This window comes from Cololabis saira, chromosome 6, assembly GCF_033807715.1.
Source record: "Cololabis saira isolate AMF1-May2022 chromosome 6, fColSai1.1, whole genome shotgun sequence".
NCBI lineage: Eukaryota > Metazoa > Chordata > Actinopteri > Beloniformes > Belonidae > Cololabis > Cololabis saira.
In genome coordinates this window covers 1,240,735-1,258,644 of record NC_084592.1, presented here as the reverse complement: position 1 = coordinate 1,258,644, position 17,910 = coordinate 1,240,735, and the positions used below count along the sequence as shown (strand labels likewise).

General features: G+C 45.2%; 1 protein-coding gene across 5 annotated transcripts in view; it reads left to right on the top strand.

Moving 5' to 3' along the window:
* Positions 1–6,312: 6,312 nt before the first annotated feature.
* asic4a (acid-sensing (proton-gated) ion channel family member 4a) overlaps positions 6,313–17,910 on the top strand; it is a 221,153-nt gene continuing 209,555 nt past the window's right edge. For all 5 annotated transcript variants that reach the window (XM_061723019.1, XM_061723018.1, XM_061723016.1 and 2 more), the window contains exon 1: positions 6,313–7,124. In XM_061723019.1, coding sequence (XP_061579003.1) covers positions 6,549–7,124 — 576 coding nt within the window. In that variant the 5' untranslated portion in view covers positions 6,313–6,548. The remainder of the gene's footprint in view (positions 7,125–17,910) is intronic.

Below are 17,910 nucleotides of genomic sequence, written 5' to 3'. Positions count from 1 at the left end.
CGTTGGGAAGGGTATTCTTCGTAATAACCCTCCTCTCATTAGCTGCCATTTGGTGCGTAACTGGAAACAACAGAACAACAACAAACTGTTGCTTGCTCTCTTTGACCAAACCACATCTATATGTTTATTGGATGAAATGTGTTGTGCAACTCAGGTAGCTGAGCTGGTCAGTTATCGAAGGCTAATGAAAATTCTATTAAAGAATTATTAATAATTAATAAAGTTGACTATTTATCAAATTGAGTTACCAAAATGATAATAATTCTCGTAGGGGCACCACCCCGGGGCCTTAATCCAGGGAAAATGATAACTAAACAGCAGAACATCAGTCTCATATGATTAGGATTATCCTGCGGAACACCAAATCTTACTATCACTTACAGAATAACAATTGAAGGAGTGAGATCCGAGCACTGGCTCTGCCTAAACAATCAGTTTGTGACCAAATCTTGTATGAAACAACAGAAACCACTCATTAAAAATCAATCAGAATTTATTTACATATGGGTATCAAAAAGATGTAAATAAATACCCAATAAATCCTGATGGCAAACTACATTATTACAAAACCATTAATTAACTAGAAAAACAACAATCAATAAAAATGAAATGAAGGTTAAATGCATGGAATGAAAAAAGAAATCAAAGCAATAACAAAGATGATAAAAAACATCTACGGTGTAAAACATTGTGGCTGCATAAAGATGGTTGCAGTTTTTAAAGATGGCGGGACTGTAACCACGCCACGTGCAATCAGACCGGATGGTGATCCCGGTGTTTAAACCGTGATCAACTGGCGAAACGGCGCTTTAAAGCATGAATGACTAGCAGAAAGTGGTGACTACAAATTAATGACAACAGTCTTGATAATGATGCTGATGTAATCTCAGCTCTGAACACAGATTTAGCTCTGAAAACGCTCTTGAGTTACTGATAAACAGGGATCACGACTTCACAGTTCTGAACCGCTCTTAGTCCTACTGATCACTGCTCACGGGCTCACGTCTCCTCTGGGATCCGGATCGGGTGCCTGCGGGTTTTGTCGACTGGGGCCGTGCCTTCCCCTGAAACGGATTAGACAGCGGCGGGGCCGCCTCGTGCCGGGCCGTGGTTCCGGACCAAACGGAGGCTCACACGCATTCCTAGGCGCGGCGGGGGACCGGTCTCTCCTGCCGTGCTTCCCTGCTTGCCGGTCACCGACGCGCGGCCGTCCAGGCCCCGGGAAAGCTCACAACCGGGCGAGACGCCGGCCGTCCGTCCCGATCCCTGCGCGGCCAGCAGACAGGGGGCTCGGAGCGGGGAGGGGGGCTTCGGTCGGAGCGTTCAGTCGCAGCTGTGTCCCGATCTGATTGCCAGGAGCGCGTGGGCGTTGTGAGCTCGGATCTGCAAAACTTAAAGAGGACAGAGTTTAGTTGGGAGCCGGAGCCTCCCGGAGACCGCTGGTCCAACGGAGCGGCCCGATCCGATGCGGGCCTTACCCCCCAGCCGGGGGGAGAGAAGGAGATGGGACCTTTGGCCCGGAGCCAGAAGGTCCAGCTGCTCAGGAAGAGAGGTTGATCGGAAGAGAGCGAAAGGGAGCAGCTGCAGAGTTTTGATCCTACGCGCGCTGCGGTGACGTCATCGGTGCCTCGTTTGTGATTGGATGCGCGCCGCTTGTAGGCGCCGCCCCCCCACGCAAGGCATGCTGGGGGTTGTAGTTCATGGCAAGGTGGCCATTTTAGGAGGCACATTAAAGCGGGTTTCAGGCTGGGGGGGGTTGCTGGTATTTAAAGCTTTTGGGTCTGTTCAAAGAGGCAGCACCCCCCTCCGAAGCCTGGTTTTCGGGCTCCGCTGCGTCCGGCTTTGATCCGGGCCATGCAGCGGGGGTCGTAAACGGACTATCTAGAGCCAGGCCGAGATAACCAGAAGTTAGCAGCAGGGGGTCATAAACTCTGACTTCAGGAAGAAGGGCTAAAGTCTGGCTTTACTGGTCTTCATAATCACAAAATGTTCATACATTTATAAGTCCAGAGTTCACATGGGCATATGGGCGACGCCCAACAAATGCATCATTTTGTGCACTGTATTACAAATTAAACAACCATGTCCGAGATGGGGATATAAACAAACAAACAAACAAAAAAACACCACAGTGAGAGGGTGTGTGAGAACACACATTAATGAATGAATTAATTCATCCAAGTAATGTTTAATATTTTACACATCATTGTCATTGTCATGGTCAAAAATTTTCACTCAATGAGCACAGATCCCTGCTGTTTGATGAAGGAAAAAAGAACAAATATCAGTCTCAATCATTCCTTCAAATGTGAAACACATAGAAAACAAGAAATACAATACTTTGTGACCTATGCAAATTTGACATTTCCAACGCTGGTTCTACAGTCAGGTTTACTGTTAACCGCAGATACCCGTTGAGGTCGTTGAGGCAAAAGGCAGTTTTTAAGCCCAAGGTGCACATTTGGCTATACCATGTGAATTTCATTCTCAAAAATATAACGTAAATAATTTTACTTAGTAACGGTCTATTAGAAGAAAGGCTTCAGGTGTAATAGTGCTTTTTCAAACCTTAAAAATTTCCCCTTTTGATTCAAGCCATTTGCAAAAAAGTGCCTATAAAGCTATAAATAGGATTTAATCATGGACAAATATCACAGTACACACATTCACTTAAGTCCGAGGGGTTGGGGGGCGTGGCATATCCCAGGACTGCCTGCTACTCAGTTTTTAGTAACATCTTAGACATCTCTACACTCAACAGATATACACTCAACAAGGATACTTGCACATAGGCGGTGCGTCCAAAATGCCCTACTAAACAGTAAATACTCAAAAAGTATACTTTAGTTCGGCAAACTTTTGAGTAAATATCTGTAGTATGCATTAATTCGGACGTACTACGCAGAGCGTGACAGGCACTTCCTGCCATTAGGAGGGGGAGTTGTTACCTCCTGTCACAGTAGTGTCCAGCAGCAGTAGCAGCAACGCTCCGCTCTTTCCCGTTTATCCTGGCCCAAACAAGATGGTGAGGTCCTCCTCTACCCATGTCCCATGTTCCCCACCTTCGCCTGGGGCGGGGGGACCATGGGAGGACTGATGGCCGGACCCGGGTATGGGCTCGCCGTGCTGCCTGGGGAGGGTTTGCTGGTCTGTGCCAGCCCTCCGGGGTGTGCCCTGGCACTCTTACTATAGTTGGCTGGGACGGGCTCCTGGGACCCCCGTGACCCTGCAAAGGATAAGGCGGGTATAGAAAATGGATGGATGGATGGGTGGGTGGGTGGGTGGATGGATGGATGGATGGATGGATGGATGGATGGATGGATGGATGGATGGATGGATGGATGGATTGCTGTCCTTTGTCAAACCTGGGATTTGGGGTTCTTTGCTGTTGAGCGTATCTGGGGCACACCTTTGGTTCTGGGGTTCCCGCTTTCGTTGGGACGGGTGCCGGTCCGCCGGCGTCGACGGTCGAGGTGGCCCCGTCTCTCCGGGCAGGCTGGCCTCTCGCCAAGTGAGGGTTGTGGGCCAGGGGGGTGTGGGCCTCCTGGCCACGTCATCGGCCCATGCCAGGTGGCTGGTGCTCAGCTGGGTCCTGGTCTATCACCGTAGGTTTCCTGGCTATCTCCTCCCGTCGTCATGGGGGCTCGGCTGGGGTTTCCCTTGCCTGCTGGGAGGGGGCGGGGCTTACTGGCGGGGGATTTTCTCCCACCCTCTTGTGGTCCTCCGTGTGGCTGCTGGTGGCCAGGTTTCTTCCTTGTCGACTTCCAGTCTCTCGTGTGGCGTGGTTGTGCCCTCTCTCCTCCACTATAGTCACAGTTCAGGTAAAGCCTTGTTTTCACTTTGCACACACACAGTTACACAGACATACACACCTGCTCACTCACCTACATACTCATCCCACAGTTTTGGGGGACAGATAATCCCAGTAGCCTCGTCTTCATTCAGTTTTCAGAGACCTGACATGGTTTATGTCTCTGCCTGTTCCCATTTCTGTTCGTTTGTTTTCTCTCTTGCAGATTCCAATGGCCGGTGTGGCCGTTCCACCTGCCTACGTGGATGTATGCTGTGCTGCTGACGTCCCCGACTCCCCCAGTCTGGCCCTCGGCAGGAGGGTCCCCCCTTATGATCCTTGTCCTGGTCCAGGTCCAGGTTTCTTCCCTCCTAAAGGGGAGATTTTCTTGCCACTGTTTGGCTTAAGGCTTTTCTTCCACTATGGGCGTTTTTACCTGCCATTGTTTATGTAATAATTGCTCGGGGGTTTATGTTCTGGGTCTCTGGAAAGCTTCTAGAGACAACTTTTGTTGTATTAGACGCTATACAAATAAAATTGAATTGAATTGAAGTTCTGTGTTTTCCTGTGTTTCTTTCATTTCAGATCTGCAGCAGATGCCACCCCTCAACACCAAAAAAAAAAGATTAGAAAGATTAAAATGCATATATATGCTTTAAGTTTTACCAAACTTGGTATTAACCATTAATATATATGCAGACAAAAAAAACAACTAATAAAATGCCATCTACATCTCAATACCTTTCACCTGACAAATGGACAGGGTTCTTTCCATGTTCTTTATCTTTCCGTCTTTCTTGTTTTTTTCACATTGGTGTTGACAATGAGCTTTTATTCCCTCTGTGAGACCGTAAAAACAAACCCGCTATCATCTGGTAATGACAACATGAGGTGGTAGTCTAGTGGTTACCGATGTGGCCTTGGGTCTGGAGGACCAAGTTCAAGCCCGCCAGGTTGTCCACCAACATAAACCACACGGGGAGCAAAGCCCTTAACCCTAATTGCTCCCTGGGCACTGGAATAATGGCAGCCCACTGCTCCTAGTCTAAATGGTGCTGGCTTAAAAGCAGAGCACACATTTCAGTGTGTTTTGATGTATACTGATAAATAAAGTATTATTACTATTATGAAATACTGTGGTTAGAAAATCAGATAACCACAGGGCCTGCCAGAGGCAAAGCTAAACTACAGTTGTTTCACTTCTTACACGTACGAGCAAAATCTGGCATATTTCTCTTATTTTAGCTTGGATACACCATCAAAAGACACACACAGCCAAAATCTTAAGGACTACAAGAGAGAGAGAGAAAGGAATAAAGTAAAATAAGAACAGTTGCATATTTTTGTATATATGTTGTTTGCCCCAAAATAATTTTATTTTTTTACCAGTTGAAAAGATTAGTTTGGAAATGGATTTGGATCTGATCTGATAGATTCTGATTTAACAGTTTTTGATCATAAAAACAAAAGGTTTCTTAATCTTCACCATATCAAAATATTATTTTACACTGGTCTTTTTCAACAGGAACATTTAAAACGCCATTCTATTTTGTCTCCACAATGTATCTGTTCTCTGGGTTTTTACATTTTATATGGTCTCTCTTGCTTTACTTGGCATTTGCTTTGAACGCTTGAAACCACTTTTAAATATGCCTTTTCTGTCGAGGTCCCAGTCCCTTGTGATGTGACCTGCATGACTAACACTCTTTAAAGGGGAATAACATGCATTAGGGATCTCAGTTTTCTTCCTTTCATTTGCATAATTTTGTTTGGCATCTTGGAAAAGGGCCATTGGCAGCACTAAGAAACACACTGTAAAGTGTGTGCACAGTGGCTTATCAATATTTTAATTCAACATCTTCAGCATGATTGGAGTCCACGTCAGGAAGTGGTCAGTAATTTGGAATTATACAGGACTGCTGTGGTTCTACCTTTAGTTTCTGATAAGGAAACACTGTTGTACTGCCTCCCTTAATCTCTGAAAGATGCATTTGCTTGATCAATAGTCTTTTCCTTTTTTTTGCACAGACAAGATTGATTGCCATCGGTTTCCTCCTGCTCTATCCCACTTCTTTCACTCCTCATTATTGTTTCAATCAAGCATTCCCCTGAGACTTTAGTAGGGGTGCCATTGAAATGCGTTGACTCCCTGTGATTCACATGAATCACCAGGTTTTTAGCAGAATAACCTCTGACACCATTTATATTCAAGAAAAGAAGTCAAAATACTAGCTAAATAGGTACATTGAGCAGGAAGGACTCACTTGAGTGGAAACATAGAGATGACCCTGGGACGTCGTGACTCCTGCCACTGAGGAGGAAATAATCACAATGTTATCTTCTCATGAAATATTAAGTGTCCTGTTCTTATTTTAGTTCATCTTAAAATACTGCATCCTTGGGCTTGAGGCTGTGTGCATACAAGTATTTTTTCTCTTTTTTTGACAGCTGTATTACTGCTGATAAGCAAGACTGTGTAAGCTGATCAAGTAGTGAGACAAGCATTCAGACCAGCAGCAGCACAGCAGCAGCACTATAGTCACTAGGAGCCGTGGCAGCAGAAGCAGCAGCAGCAGCACTATCAGTCACAGCACAGACAGCAGCGACAGCCGGAGCAGCAAACTCTCCCGTATCTGTTTCTTTTCTTTTTTGGTGTCCTTTCCTGCCAAGATCACAAAAGCCAAGGAAGCAGGAGGGGAGTGAGCTAGACCGATAGCTGATACAAAACGAAAACCTTAACGTAGACCTGGCTGCCTCCATGCCTATCGAATTTGTTTGCAAAATCAAATTTGCAGAGGAGGATGAGAAGCAAAAAAACAAGCAGGATGGGAATAAGGACAGCCTGATTGAGGAGAGCTGCACATCTCCGACCAAAGACTTGGTCGGGTTTGCAAACTCATGTTCCCTCCATGGGATTAACCACATTTTTGTCTCCGGTTACCTTGGCATTCGGCAGACCCTCTGGACTCTAGCTTTCTTGACTTCACTTGGACTGTTTCTTTACCAAGCCTCTAAGTGTGCCATGTCTTACCTGGAGCACCCTCATGTCACAGCTCTCAACGAGGAGGCAACTCCCGAAATTGTTTTCCCTGCTGTGACCATCTGTAACATTAACCGCTTTCGCTTCTCCGCTCTTACCGATGCCGACATCTACCATCTGGCTAACTTGACCGGTCTTCCTCCCAAAAACAGGGATGGACACAAACCTACTGATTTATTGTATCCTGCTCCAGACATGCAGGACATCTTCAATAGGACAGGACATCAATTAGAAGAAATGCTGATGAGCTGCAACTTTAGTGGACAGAATTGCTCAGTCGAGGATTTCTCTGTGGTGAGTTCAAAAATGTATTCAAGTTCTGTTTTTGTCTGGCTATTAACTTTATTAAATTACACATATGTGATGTACTTCTTTCAACAAAAGATTTTTTTTTGTTAAATTCAAAGCTTCAAATTTTAAACATTCTGAAGATTACTTATCTAACTTCTCAACACCCTCTTTGTTTACCTGAAATTGAGACTGAGAAAGGAAAATGAACACTGCAAGAGAAGATAAATTATAATGTGTCTCTGTCTTTGTTCTCATCTCCAGCAGGCACATGCCTGCTGGAGATGAGAACAAAGATACAGTTCTATGTGCACAATACAGTTCTATGTGCAGAATTCATGATATTTGGCACACTCATTGACATGTATCTCACCTAGGTTTCAAGCAATAGCCTGGAGCTTTTTCTCTTCAACCTTGCTTATCACAATCCTTTATGTCAAAGAACAAAGTCTGCTACCAAAGAAAAAAGCTGCTATATATGGTTATGTACTTTTCCAAGGTAATCTGTGCTTCAATGCTGCCTCCAGCCCAGCAGCCCAGAGTGCATGGCAACAAAACTGTCATCAAAAATAGCAGTCTTTTCTTCCTCCCTTTTTCATTGCTCGCTGTCACTACCACTTTCTCTGTCAGACATTGCAGAGTGACTGCCTCTCTCTTGCTCTCTGAGCACTTGTACCTTTCAGGGGGGAAGGAGTAATGCTTCTTCAATGTTGTATTTCAATCTTCCTGATGTTAAGATTAAATATTAAAAGACTAACATACATGATTTTTGCATTAGCCTGATTGACTAAAAGGAATGGAGCATTGTCCATTAGAGGGAGAGTGTGCAAATGGGAGAAAGAAATGATCATGGGAAAGCAGGAGAGTTTTTGCACATGTTCTGTGCATCATCTATTAAAAGCACTGTGCTTGGAGAAGATAGGGTCACCTTATATCTCCAGCAGGAAAAGCAATACGAAATAGCTGTACTGACGATAAAGTGCAGGTGACAAGGCTTAATCAGGGTATGTTGAACACTGCTATTTTCACCTTCCTGAAACCCAAAGATTGTGTCTTATCACAGAGGTGCTGCTTTATTATGTTTGATGTGTCAAATTACACCAAAGAAATAATGTTTCTACAACAATTCTTGTTTGAAGGTATTGATTTTTCTGAAATGTCAAGGGACCTTCTTGTTTGTAGATTTAAAATCACCTGTGACATTAAACAGACTAACCCTTTAAGAAAAAAACAACTCACTTTGGTTGCACTAAAAGGAAAAGAAAATGTGACGCTCCTCAGGTGCTAAAACGTTTGATAAACATCCTTTTCAAGTCATGACATAGCTCTAAAAATTTGAAAATGTGCTTTTTGGGGGTAGTATCCTATGACACTTTAGAAATCATTCATCCTTGAGTCCATTGATTAACAGACAATTCAGGCATTGACGTAATGTCTGTCACATGTCAGTCTATAAAACATGTCACACTCTCTTTTTAGACCTGTTGAAAGTTCTCTAAGCTGCTTTGTGATCTGCATTTTCAGGGTCTGTCAGTTCAGTTCCTCCCAGGCTGCTAGCTGCTTCCACACATGACAAATCCCTGACTGAGTTGTTTTGGAGAACAGTACAGAGTTTACATACAGAGCAAAGATCAGTGATGAGACCAACCTGTTAAAGCAGCACAGTGCAAAGGAAAGACACTTACCATTACACTCCAGTTTTTGTTTTTGGATGAGTGTAGTTTGTGACTGCAGATAACATATGTATAGGGTATGTGATTAATAGTACATCACCTGGAAAATTGCCTTGCTTGCTCAAACAAATTATATGCACAAAATAATCTCTTACAAATTGATGATTATTCCTGCTCTCCGGGGACTGCTTCAGAATTGGCACCTCGTAATATGTTTGCTGTTGATTGTGCATATTGGGAGCAAAATATGCTGTTTTTTGTAATACCCTCATGAATGCCAAGCTCTTGGGAAAAATGTGTGATGAAAAATAATTGCATAAAAATAATTTGTTTGAGTTTAAGCGCAAGTATAATGTTTTGTTCATGTGTTACTATCTCACTGTTTATTTTATCATTGCTGTATGTGGCTGAGTGTGTGTTTGTGCTGATAACTGTTGTGAATCAAACTGTCCCTTGGTAACATGAATCATTATCAAATCCCATTCAATGGTTTTTGACATTTTATCTTTCTGTAAGCAGGCTGTGACGTAGGTTATGTGAAAGATACCATGTCTAGCACATAATTGATCTCGAGGTGAACAAGCAGTGAGACATTAGTTGTTGGACTGAAATAGCTACCTAGCTTTATATACAACATTATGTTGGCAATATTACATTATTTTAGGCTGGAAAATGCCACCCGGAAAACTCATGTTTTTTTTTTTCATTTTTTCAGGTTGTGCTTTACAGACTAAAACCAGACAAATGATGGGCAAAATTGATGAGTTGATTGTTCCATATGACAAGCCCCCGTCGGTCATTGAAAATGCTGGATTTTATGACATAACTGAACATCTGGAACTGTGTTACTGTTTGCCAGGTCAGAAATAAGGCTCTGAAACTGTTCTTTGTTTGATAGATATTCTTTATGTATTTGAAATTTGAGAGAGAAAAAAGTTTGTTATCCAGAAAAATAAAAACCTAACACTGTTGTTGGGTTAATACTCTGTATCCGCCATTACCCAAAGCCCAGGTGTTGGAAAGAAAGAATAGTTTTTTTAAAGAACTCTAAAAGACATGGAAATAAAAAGAAAATGTGTTTTCCTATTCTCAAAATGGCCATCGTCACAGGATCGAGACGCACAACACACCTGGGTGCACGTTACGGTTCGGGCAAAGAAGCGGCCAAAGAAATGGCATAAATTGCGCCAAAATTACACGATTAATTCAAAATGGCCGACTTCCTGTTCGGTTTCGGCCATGGCGCCAAAAGACTTTTCTTTAAGTTGCGACATGATACAGGTGTGGACCGATTTTCGTGCATGTACGTCAAACCGTATTGTGGGGCTTAAGGCACAAAGTTTTTTAGGGGGGCGCTGTTGAGCCATTAGGCCACGCCCATTAATGCAAACCAATTTTTCACAGGCCTGGCTTGCGTGCAAAATTTGGTGACTTTTGGGGCACGTTTAGGGGGGCAAAAAGGCCCTCATTTTGTTCGGAAAAAAAAAAAAAAATCCTACAGATACAATAGGGCCTTCGCACTGTCAGTGCTCGGGCCCTAATACATTTTATTTGGAAAGCACTTTTCATAAAATAATCTCAAAGTGCTACAGAAACCAGCAAACAAAATAAACAAAAAGGAATAAAATCAAGACACATAAAAAAACTGAAGTAAAAGCATAAAAGCACAGAGACAATAGAAACATCTATAAAAGACCAGGGAAAGCCTTCCCGAAAAAAAATGTTTTAAGCCCCTTTTTAAAATTGTCCACAGACTGGGGTTGACATAGGTGTTCAGGGAGGGAGTTCCAGATGTGGGGGGAGTTCCAGATGTGGGGGCCAGTGGAGCAGAGGCTCGGTCTCCCATGGAGCGGAGTCGTGTGCGGGGCTGATAGAGGAGGTTGGTGTTTTGTGACCGGAGGTTACGGGTGGATGAGTGAGGGGTCAGGAGATCCTTGAGGTATTGAAGGACATTGTTGTAGATGCAGAGGTGGGGGATGAGGGCAATCTTGTATTCTTGAGGTTATGGGAAGCCAGTGTAGGTTCCGAAGAATAGGGGTGATATGGTCGTATTTGCAAGTTTTCATCAGAGTTTGGGCAGCACAGTTCTGAATGAATTGAAGTTTCCGGAGGTGTTTGTTGGGGATATCGATGAGCAGGCTGTAGTCGAGCCTGGAGGAGATAAGGGCGTGGACAAGTTTTTCTGAGCAGGGAGGGGGATTCAGTTGGTTACCCTCAATAATGAGGTTTTGATTTGAAGGCCAGATATTCAAAAGACAACACTTCAGGTAGAGACAGAGACAGCTTGAGAGTTTCGCGGTAAATTACCGCCAGGCCACCACCTCGGCCAGGTAACTGTATCCATTTGTACATATGTTTGGCTTAAGGCTTTTCTCCCACTAGGGGAGTTTTTACCTGCCATTGTTTATGTAATAATTGCTCGGGGGTTTATGTTTATGTTCATGTTCTGGATCTCTGAAAAGCGTCTAGAGACAACATCTGTTGTATTAGACGCTATATAAATAAAATTGAAATGAATTGAAAAAATCCAGGGGGACAGGCTTCATTTAATGGGGAAAACACCTCAGGTTGGTGCCAGGTCTCAGTGAGGCACATCAGGTCAATATCTTTCTCAAGCATGTGATCATGGACCAGGCTTGATTTATTTGATAGGGACTGGGCATTAAAAAGTTCAGTTTTAATGTGGATTTGATCAGTAGATCTCTGGATGGGACAGAGCAGGCTGGGATCCACACCTCTCCGTCCACCACACACAGTATGGCACAGTCTCGCAATGTTCCCGGCAATATTCCCTACCACGGTGTCGGCGCTCTGATGACGTGTCAGTGACGAGACAGGAAGAGCAGAAGACCAGGTGAGCGAGATGGAACCAGCGTCGGGAGGCTGGAAGCAAGCATACTTTCTCCCAGATGTTCCAGCCTTAAGTTGCGCCAGCGTAGCAGGTCCGTTTACCGGAGTAATCAGCGGCGCTGGCTCCGGAAAGACAGGGCGGATCCAACGGCTGCATACGAACCGGGCAGGAGGAGAAGATCTGTGGCGCAACTCAGCCGAGGAGGAAGACACTCTCAGGTGAGCTTTGAGGCGGACAATCACACGGGCACATCTCCCCCATCTTCTAGAGCGCTTTCACCGGGGGAGAGGGCATGACAGCCGGCGTCGTTGTTCGGAGCTGCAGGGTCCGTCGGAACGGGACTCTTGATAGCGATCCCTCCGGGTAGAGACAGTAGGGCAGTCGGCGCAGGTGATCGGGAATGTCTGCCAGCACCGGTGTTTGCTGATCGAAGAGCGGGTGACCAGGTAGCAGCAAGGACTCTGACCAAGCCCTGAGGTCGAGGAAGGTTTAGCGATCATATGCCAGCAGAGCAGAAACATATCGGAAGGCAAAAAGCAGCAGGAGCAGGGAACAAAACATAACAGCAAAGGAGCGAGGCAGGCAGCTTGCCATCACGGGCGCCATCTTTCACCAACAATTTTAGGGTAGGCTTTTAGGGTTAGGTAAGTCACAGCTACACTCATCTGCCGACATCTGGTTACAAAACAAATTTCCGACGGAAATAAAAACCTTCTATTTCAGTGTGTTCAAACTTAGATTACTCAATGCTAGTAGCACTTACAGTGATTCTGGCAGTTGGGGAAAAAACTTCGGAGTGTTACCTTTCAAAAGACATTTTAGGCGGGGTTTTAGGCAAATTTTATAGAAATGGTAACAGGTTAAGCATGGATTTGACCAGGTTTGACATGTCTTTGACCATCATATCAGAACAGCAACATCAAAACGTCGAGTGTGTCACAAGGAAGCGGTATGAGTATGACTAAATATGACCATATGGACCTGTTCAGTGCAGGACTTCGATAATACGAAATGTGAAAATTTGCCACAACATCACGGTCAAGTCCCTGGACAAAAACTCTGCTCTGCTGCGCAATTTAATTGCGGCAATGCCCTTAGATCAAACACACCAAAAATGAAGTTGATCCCTGAGTGGAATTCATTCAAATATGAGGTCTGCAAATCACAAAAATCTTCCTGTACAATTAAGAATATGTGTCCTTGAAACTTTTCTGCGCTGGTCGCTGGTGATGAATTCATTGGTGGACTACTGAACACTTTATAATTGGCATTGTGTATGTATGTATGTATGTATGTATGTATGTATGTATGTATGTATGTATGTATGTATGTATGTATGTATGTATGTATGTATGTATAAACGTTCATACACTATATATATATATATATATATATATATATATATATATATATATATATATATATATATATATATATATATATATATATGTATATATCCACCAGTGCCAAGGCCCCCTGAGCTCTAACTGTGTGGTGGCCTGGGCCTCCTCCGCCCACCCCGTTTTGGTTTCTGTGGTTTTTTTTTGGTTGGAATATCTGGGAGCTGTTCTTTGAGGGGGGGTACTGTTGTGGCTACCCAGCAGCCAGCAGCAGACCAGCCCAACAGAGCTGCTGGCAATTCCAATCAGGCCAGCTGCTCCAGATCACCCTCGTCACCAGCAGTCTACAAGGAGAGGCTGAGAGCACATGGCCAGTGCTTGAACATTGTCTCTTGTTGGCTCCCTCCATGCAAAGCAGTGTCTCTCCGCTCCATTCTTCCATCTGGCTTCCAGTGTTGCCCCCATCGCACTCCCTCGTGGAATCTCTCCTGTTACCCTGCTCCCAGGATTCCCCCCTCCATACCTCCTTAGCCAGATCCTCAATAAACACCTTAAACTCACCTAATTCCTGACTCGATTCTCTGTCTCTGGTGTACCAGCACATTTGGCTATTGTGTTTTCCTGAGCCTAACAGAATGTTTAAGCCAACATGAGCCAAGCTGGGTCCTCAAGGGCAGAGAGCCAGATGCCAGCAGGGCTAAGAAGCATGATTTCCGAGCAGGCCTTTGACCTTGCCGAACTACAGCGGGAGTTGAAGAAGGCCTTCCCAGTCAGATTGCGGTGCTTGAGAATTCATCCCAATCCACAGAAAAGTACTTTGGCGAACCTTGCCACCCAAGTGAGCGCCATCTCTGGCCAACATTAAGGAATCCCTGGATGCCCTTACATCCCTTGGGGCAGGTCACCCAGCCCATTTGCACCCCCAGTCGGAGCCCAACTTGGCAAGCCCCAGGCCGTTCGATGGAGTCTTCAGTCACTGTTGGGGATTCCTCGCTCAATGTGAGCTACTTTTCACTCATCAACCTTCCAGATATTCCTCTGATGGGTCTCGTATTGCTTTTGTCATGTCACTTCTTGTCAATGAGGCCCTTAAATGGGCTATAGCTGCAGTTGAAGAGGGAATTTAAGGCAGTCTTCAATAAGCCAGTGGATGGGAAAGATGCCGCCAATTGGTTGCTGGTAATCCGTCAGGGGTCTCGCTCCCTGGCTCAGTATACCCTGAAGTTCCACATCCTGGCGGCAGAGAGCCAGTGGGGTGCTAATGCCCTTCTCTGTGTGTATCGAAAGGGGTTAAGTGACACCATCAAGGAGCTCATTGTTCGGGACAACCCTCAGACCCTTAATGATTTAATCTCCCTGGCCCTCCAGATGCACTCTCGGCTTCAGGAATGTCGTGCCGACCGAGCCCATCGAGGTTCTCCTTGCCAATCCCCATACCACCTGGCTACAGAAGCTTCCAGCTTGTTCTCTGCTAGCCAAGCTCCGATCTCTCATCAACCAGTGCATTCCCCTGCTCCGCGCTTGCCCTTCTCGCCCCAAAAGATCCTGCTCACCAGTAGCGACTGTACTGGTGAGCAAGAATATCCTCCCCCAGCCCAAGAAAAAGGCTAACCCCCTATTCCCTGCTTCTCTCACTTGGGGAACTGAGACACTTTCGGCCAGCGCACTCATTGACTCAGGAGCTGACGAGTGCCTCATGGATGTTTCTTTTGCCCGCCAAGCAGGCATCCCCTTGATTTCCTTAGACCAGAAGTTGTTTCCCATTCCACCGGACCTCTTAGGCTTACCCTTTCTGGTAACCACACCGAGTCAATCAGCTTCTTACTGTATTTTTCTTCTGTACTGCATGCCCCTTTCACACCTTTGGTGTTAGGCCAATCTTGGTTGGTGAAGCATGACCCCACATCTCCTGGACATCCAGTTGCATCCTGGGCTGGAGTACTGCTTGCCATGCGACGTGCCTGCGTTCGGCCTTGTCTCCACCTGGGGTCCCCAAGACAGTGCCCTCCCCTCCAAATCTTTCCATGGTTCCCCCCGAGTATCTTGACCTTAACCGACTCCATTACCTACCTGGGGAACATTGTGGAGGAGGGTCAGGTGCGTGTAGATCCTGCTAAGGTTAAGGCAGTGGAGGAGTGGCCACGTCCCAGCGGCCGGACTCACCTAAGACATTTCCTGGGGTTTGCTTGCTTCATCCGTCGGTTCATCAAGGGTTTCAGCCAGATTGCAGCCCCTCTCAATGCCCTCACCTTCACCTCTCGTCCTTTCCCTGGAAACCGGAGGCTGAGGCAGCTTTTGTCAAGCTGAAGAGTCCGTTTGTTTCAGCTCCAGTACTAGTCCACCCTGACCCCACGAGGCAGTTCATTATAGAAGTAGACGCCTCAGATACAGGTATCGGGGCAGTTCTCTCTCAGCGATCAGAGGGGGACCAAAGGGTTCATCCTTGCACCAGGGCCGCGGAAAGGGGTGTGCAAACAATGCGACTGCACGGGACCTCGCGCCCCAAGGGGCCTCGCGCTATGGGCGTTTTTTTTTTCTTTTTTTTCCCCTTATAAATATCAACAGACCTAAGCTGCTCTGATCGAGACTGGTGGAGTGTGTAACAAACTGTCACACAATGTCGAGAGAACGAGACAAATTCAGGAAATTTCCATCAGGGAATGAAAAAATAAAAAAACAAAAAAAAATGAAAGAGTTTAATGCCTCTCTGAAAGGCTCGTTTGATAAATTTGTTACAAAAATCACTGATCCGACCGGGTCTCAAGCAGGCTTGCCCCGCGTCGAGGCAAGCCGAGATGATGATGAGGCAGGCTGTAGCGGAGCCAGAGGGGGGGCAAGGGGGCGGTCGCCACGGGCCCCACAAGCTCATAGGGCCCAATGATAGGGCCCCGTTTTGTGTGATACGTAAATTGTAGGCTATAATAATGATAAAATGTGCATTGTGCGGCCAGTGTAGGCTAATTCTTACTTTACAACTGTCCTGAACGCATCAGGGCTGTGAGCCAACGCTGATTGGCTGTAAAGCCTGATTTATGGTTCTGCATTAAATCGATGCAGAGCATACGCCGTAGGGTACGCCATAGGGTACGCGGCGACGCGCACCGTACGTGCACTACGCCGTAGGCTCTGCGTTGGTGTAACGTGGAACCATAATTCAGCCTTAACAGTTACAGCCAATTTGCCGGCTCGGCAAATTTGCGGCCATGAAGGAGATGAGCGTTAAAAGAGGACTAAGCATGTACAAAGTTTTGAATGTTCCCCGTTTTCCACGTTACCTGGGTTATTTTGGGTTATGGAAGAGTCAACTACCATTGGTGAGTCAGTGTAACCTTCTTAAATAATGTCTTTATCAGAATGTTGTGTAGCCTTGACCACCTGCCTATTTGAATGAGCTTTGTGTTGTTGTCAACTAGACCGCCGAGTATATTCTCTGTTATAGAGCTCAGAAATGATGTTATAGACTGCTGTGTCTATATCTATCTAAATAGACTGTGTAATTTTAGACCAGTTATGTTTTTTTTTTGTATTTAATCTGTATCAAAGATGGAACTGAGTCAGTCCGTGACTATCTGACTTTTCAGCGCCATGTGATTGACAGCTGTCAGGCCTGTGTGTGTGTTCTTCTGAACAAGTTTTTGACTTTACTCTGCTTTATGCAGCCTATAGGCTTGGCTCAATACAAGTGAGAATAAATGTTGTTTGATGGGTAGGATGAGGTGTTGTTGAACGTTAAAATGACTATCATAATGGCCCATGGAGAATGCTCTGCCCCCTCTGTACTGAGACCCGTGCTCCACTGGAGGCAGGGGAAGGTATCCAATATTTTGCTAATTAGGGCCCGAGCACTGAAAGTGCGAGGACCCTATTGTATCTGTGATGTTTATTATTAGGGCCCGAGCACTTACAGTGCGAAGGCCCTATTGTATCTGTAGGAATTTTTTTTATTCTTTCTTTCTTTCTTTCTTTCTTTCTTTCTTTCTTTCTTTCTTTCTTTCTTTCTTTCTTTCTTTCTTTCTTTCTTTCTTTCTTTCTTTCTTTCTTTCTTTCTTTCTTTCTTTCTTTCTTCTGACGAAAGGAGGGCCTTTTTGCCCCCCTAAACGTGCCCAAAAAGTCACCACATTTTTCACGCAAGACAGGCTTGGCGAAAAATTTGATATTTAATGGTTTGCATTAATGGGCGTGGCAAAATAGGCTCAACAGCGCCCCCTTGAAAACTTTGTGCCTCAAGCCCCACGATACGGTTTGATGTACATGCACGAAAATCACTACACACCTGTATCATGGCGCAACTTAAAGAAAAGTCTCTTGGCGCTATGGCCAAAACCGAACAGGAAGTCGGCCATTTTGAATGAATCGTGTCATTTTGTCGAAATTTATGCCATTCCTTCGGCAGTTAATACGGGCCGAACCGTAACGTGCCTCCAAGTGTGTTATACATCAAAATGTGCGTCTCCATCTTCCGACACCACGCATTACTTTTCTCTTTCAAAACCGTTACCGTGGCGACGCTAGATGCCAAAAAGCGAGCCCACCCTTCATCTGATTGGTTCAGACAGAAAAAACTTTGCGTCTCAAGCCCCATAATACGGTTTGACGTACATGAACGAAAATCATATACACACCTGTATCATGTCGCAACTTAAAGAAAAGTCTCTTGGCGCCATGGCCGAAAGCGAACAGGAAGTCGGCCATTTTGAACATTCTGAATTAATCGCGTAATTTCAGGGAGAAATATATGCCATTCTTTCGAGAATTAATATGGCCCGAACCGTATCGTGAACCCAGATGTGTTATACATCAAAATGTGCGTCTCCATCCTGCGACTACGCGCATTACTTTTCTCTTTCAAAAGTGTTACCGTGGCGACACTAGACGCCAAAAAGCGCGCCCCCCCTTCATCTGATTGGTCCATATTTGATAATTCCCCA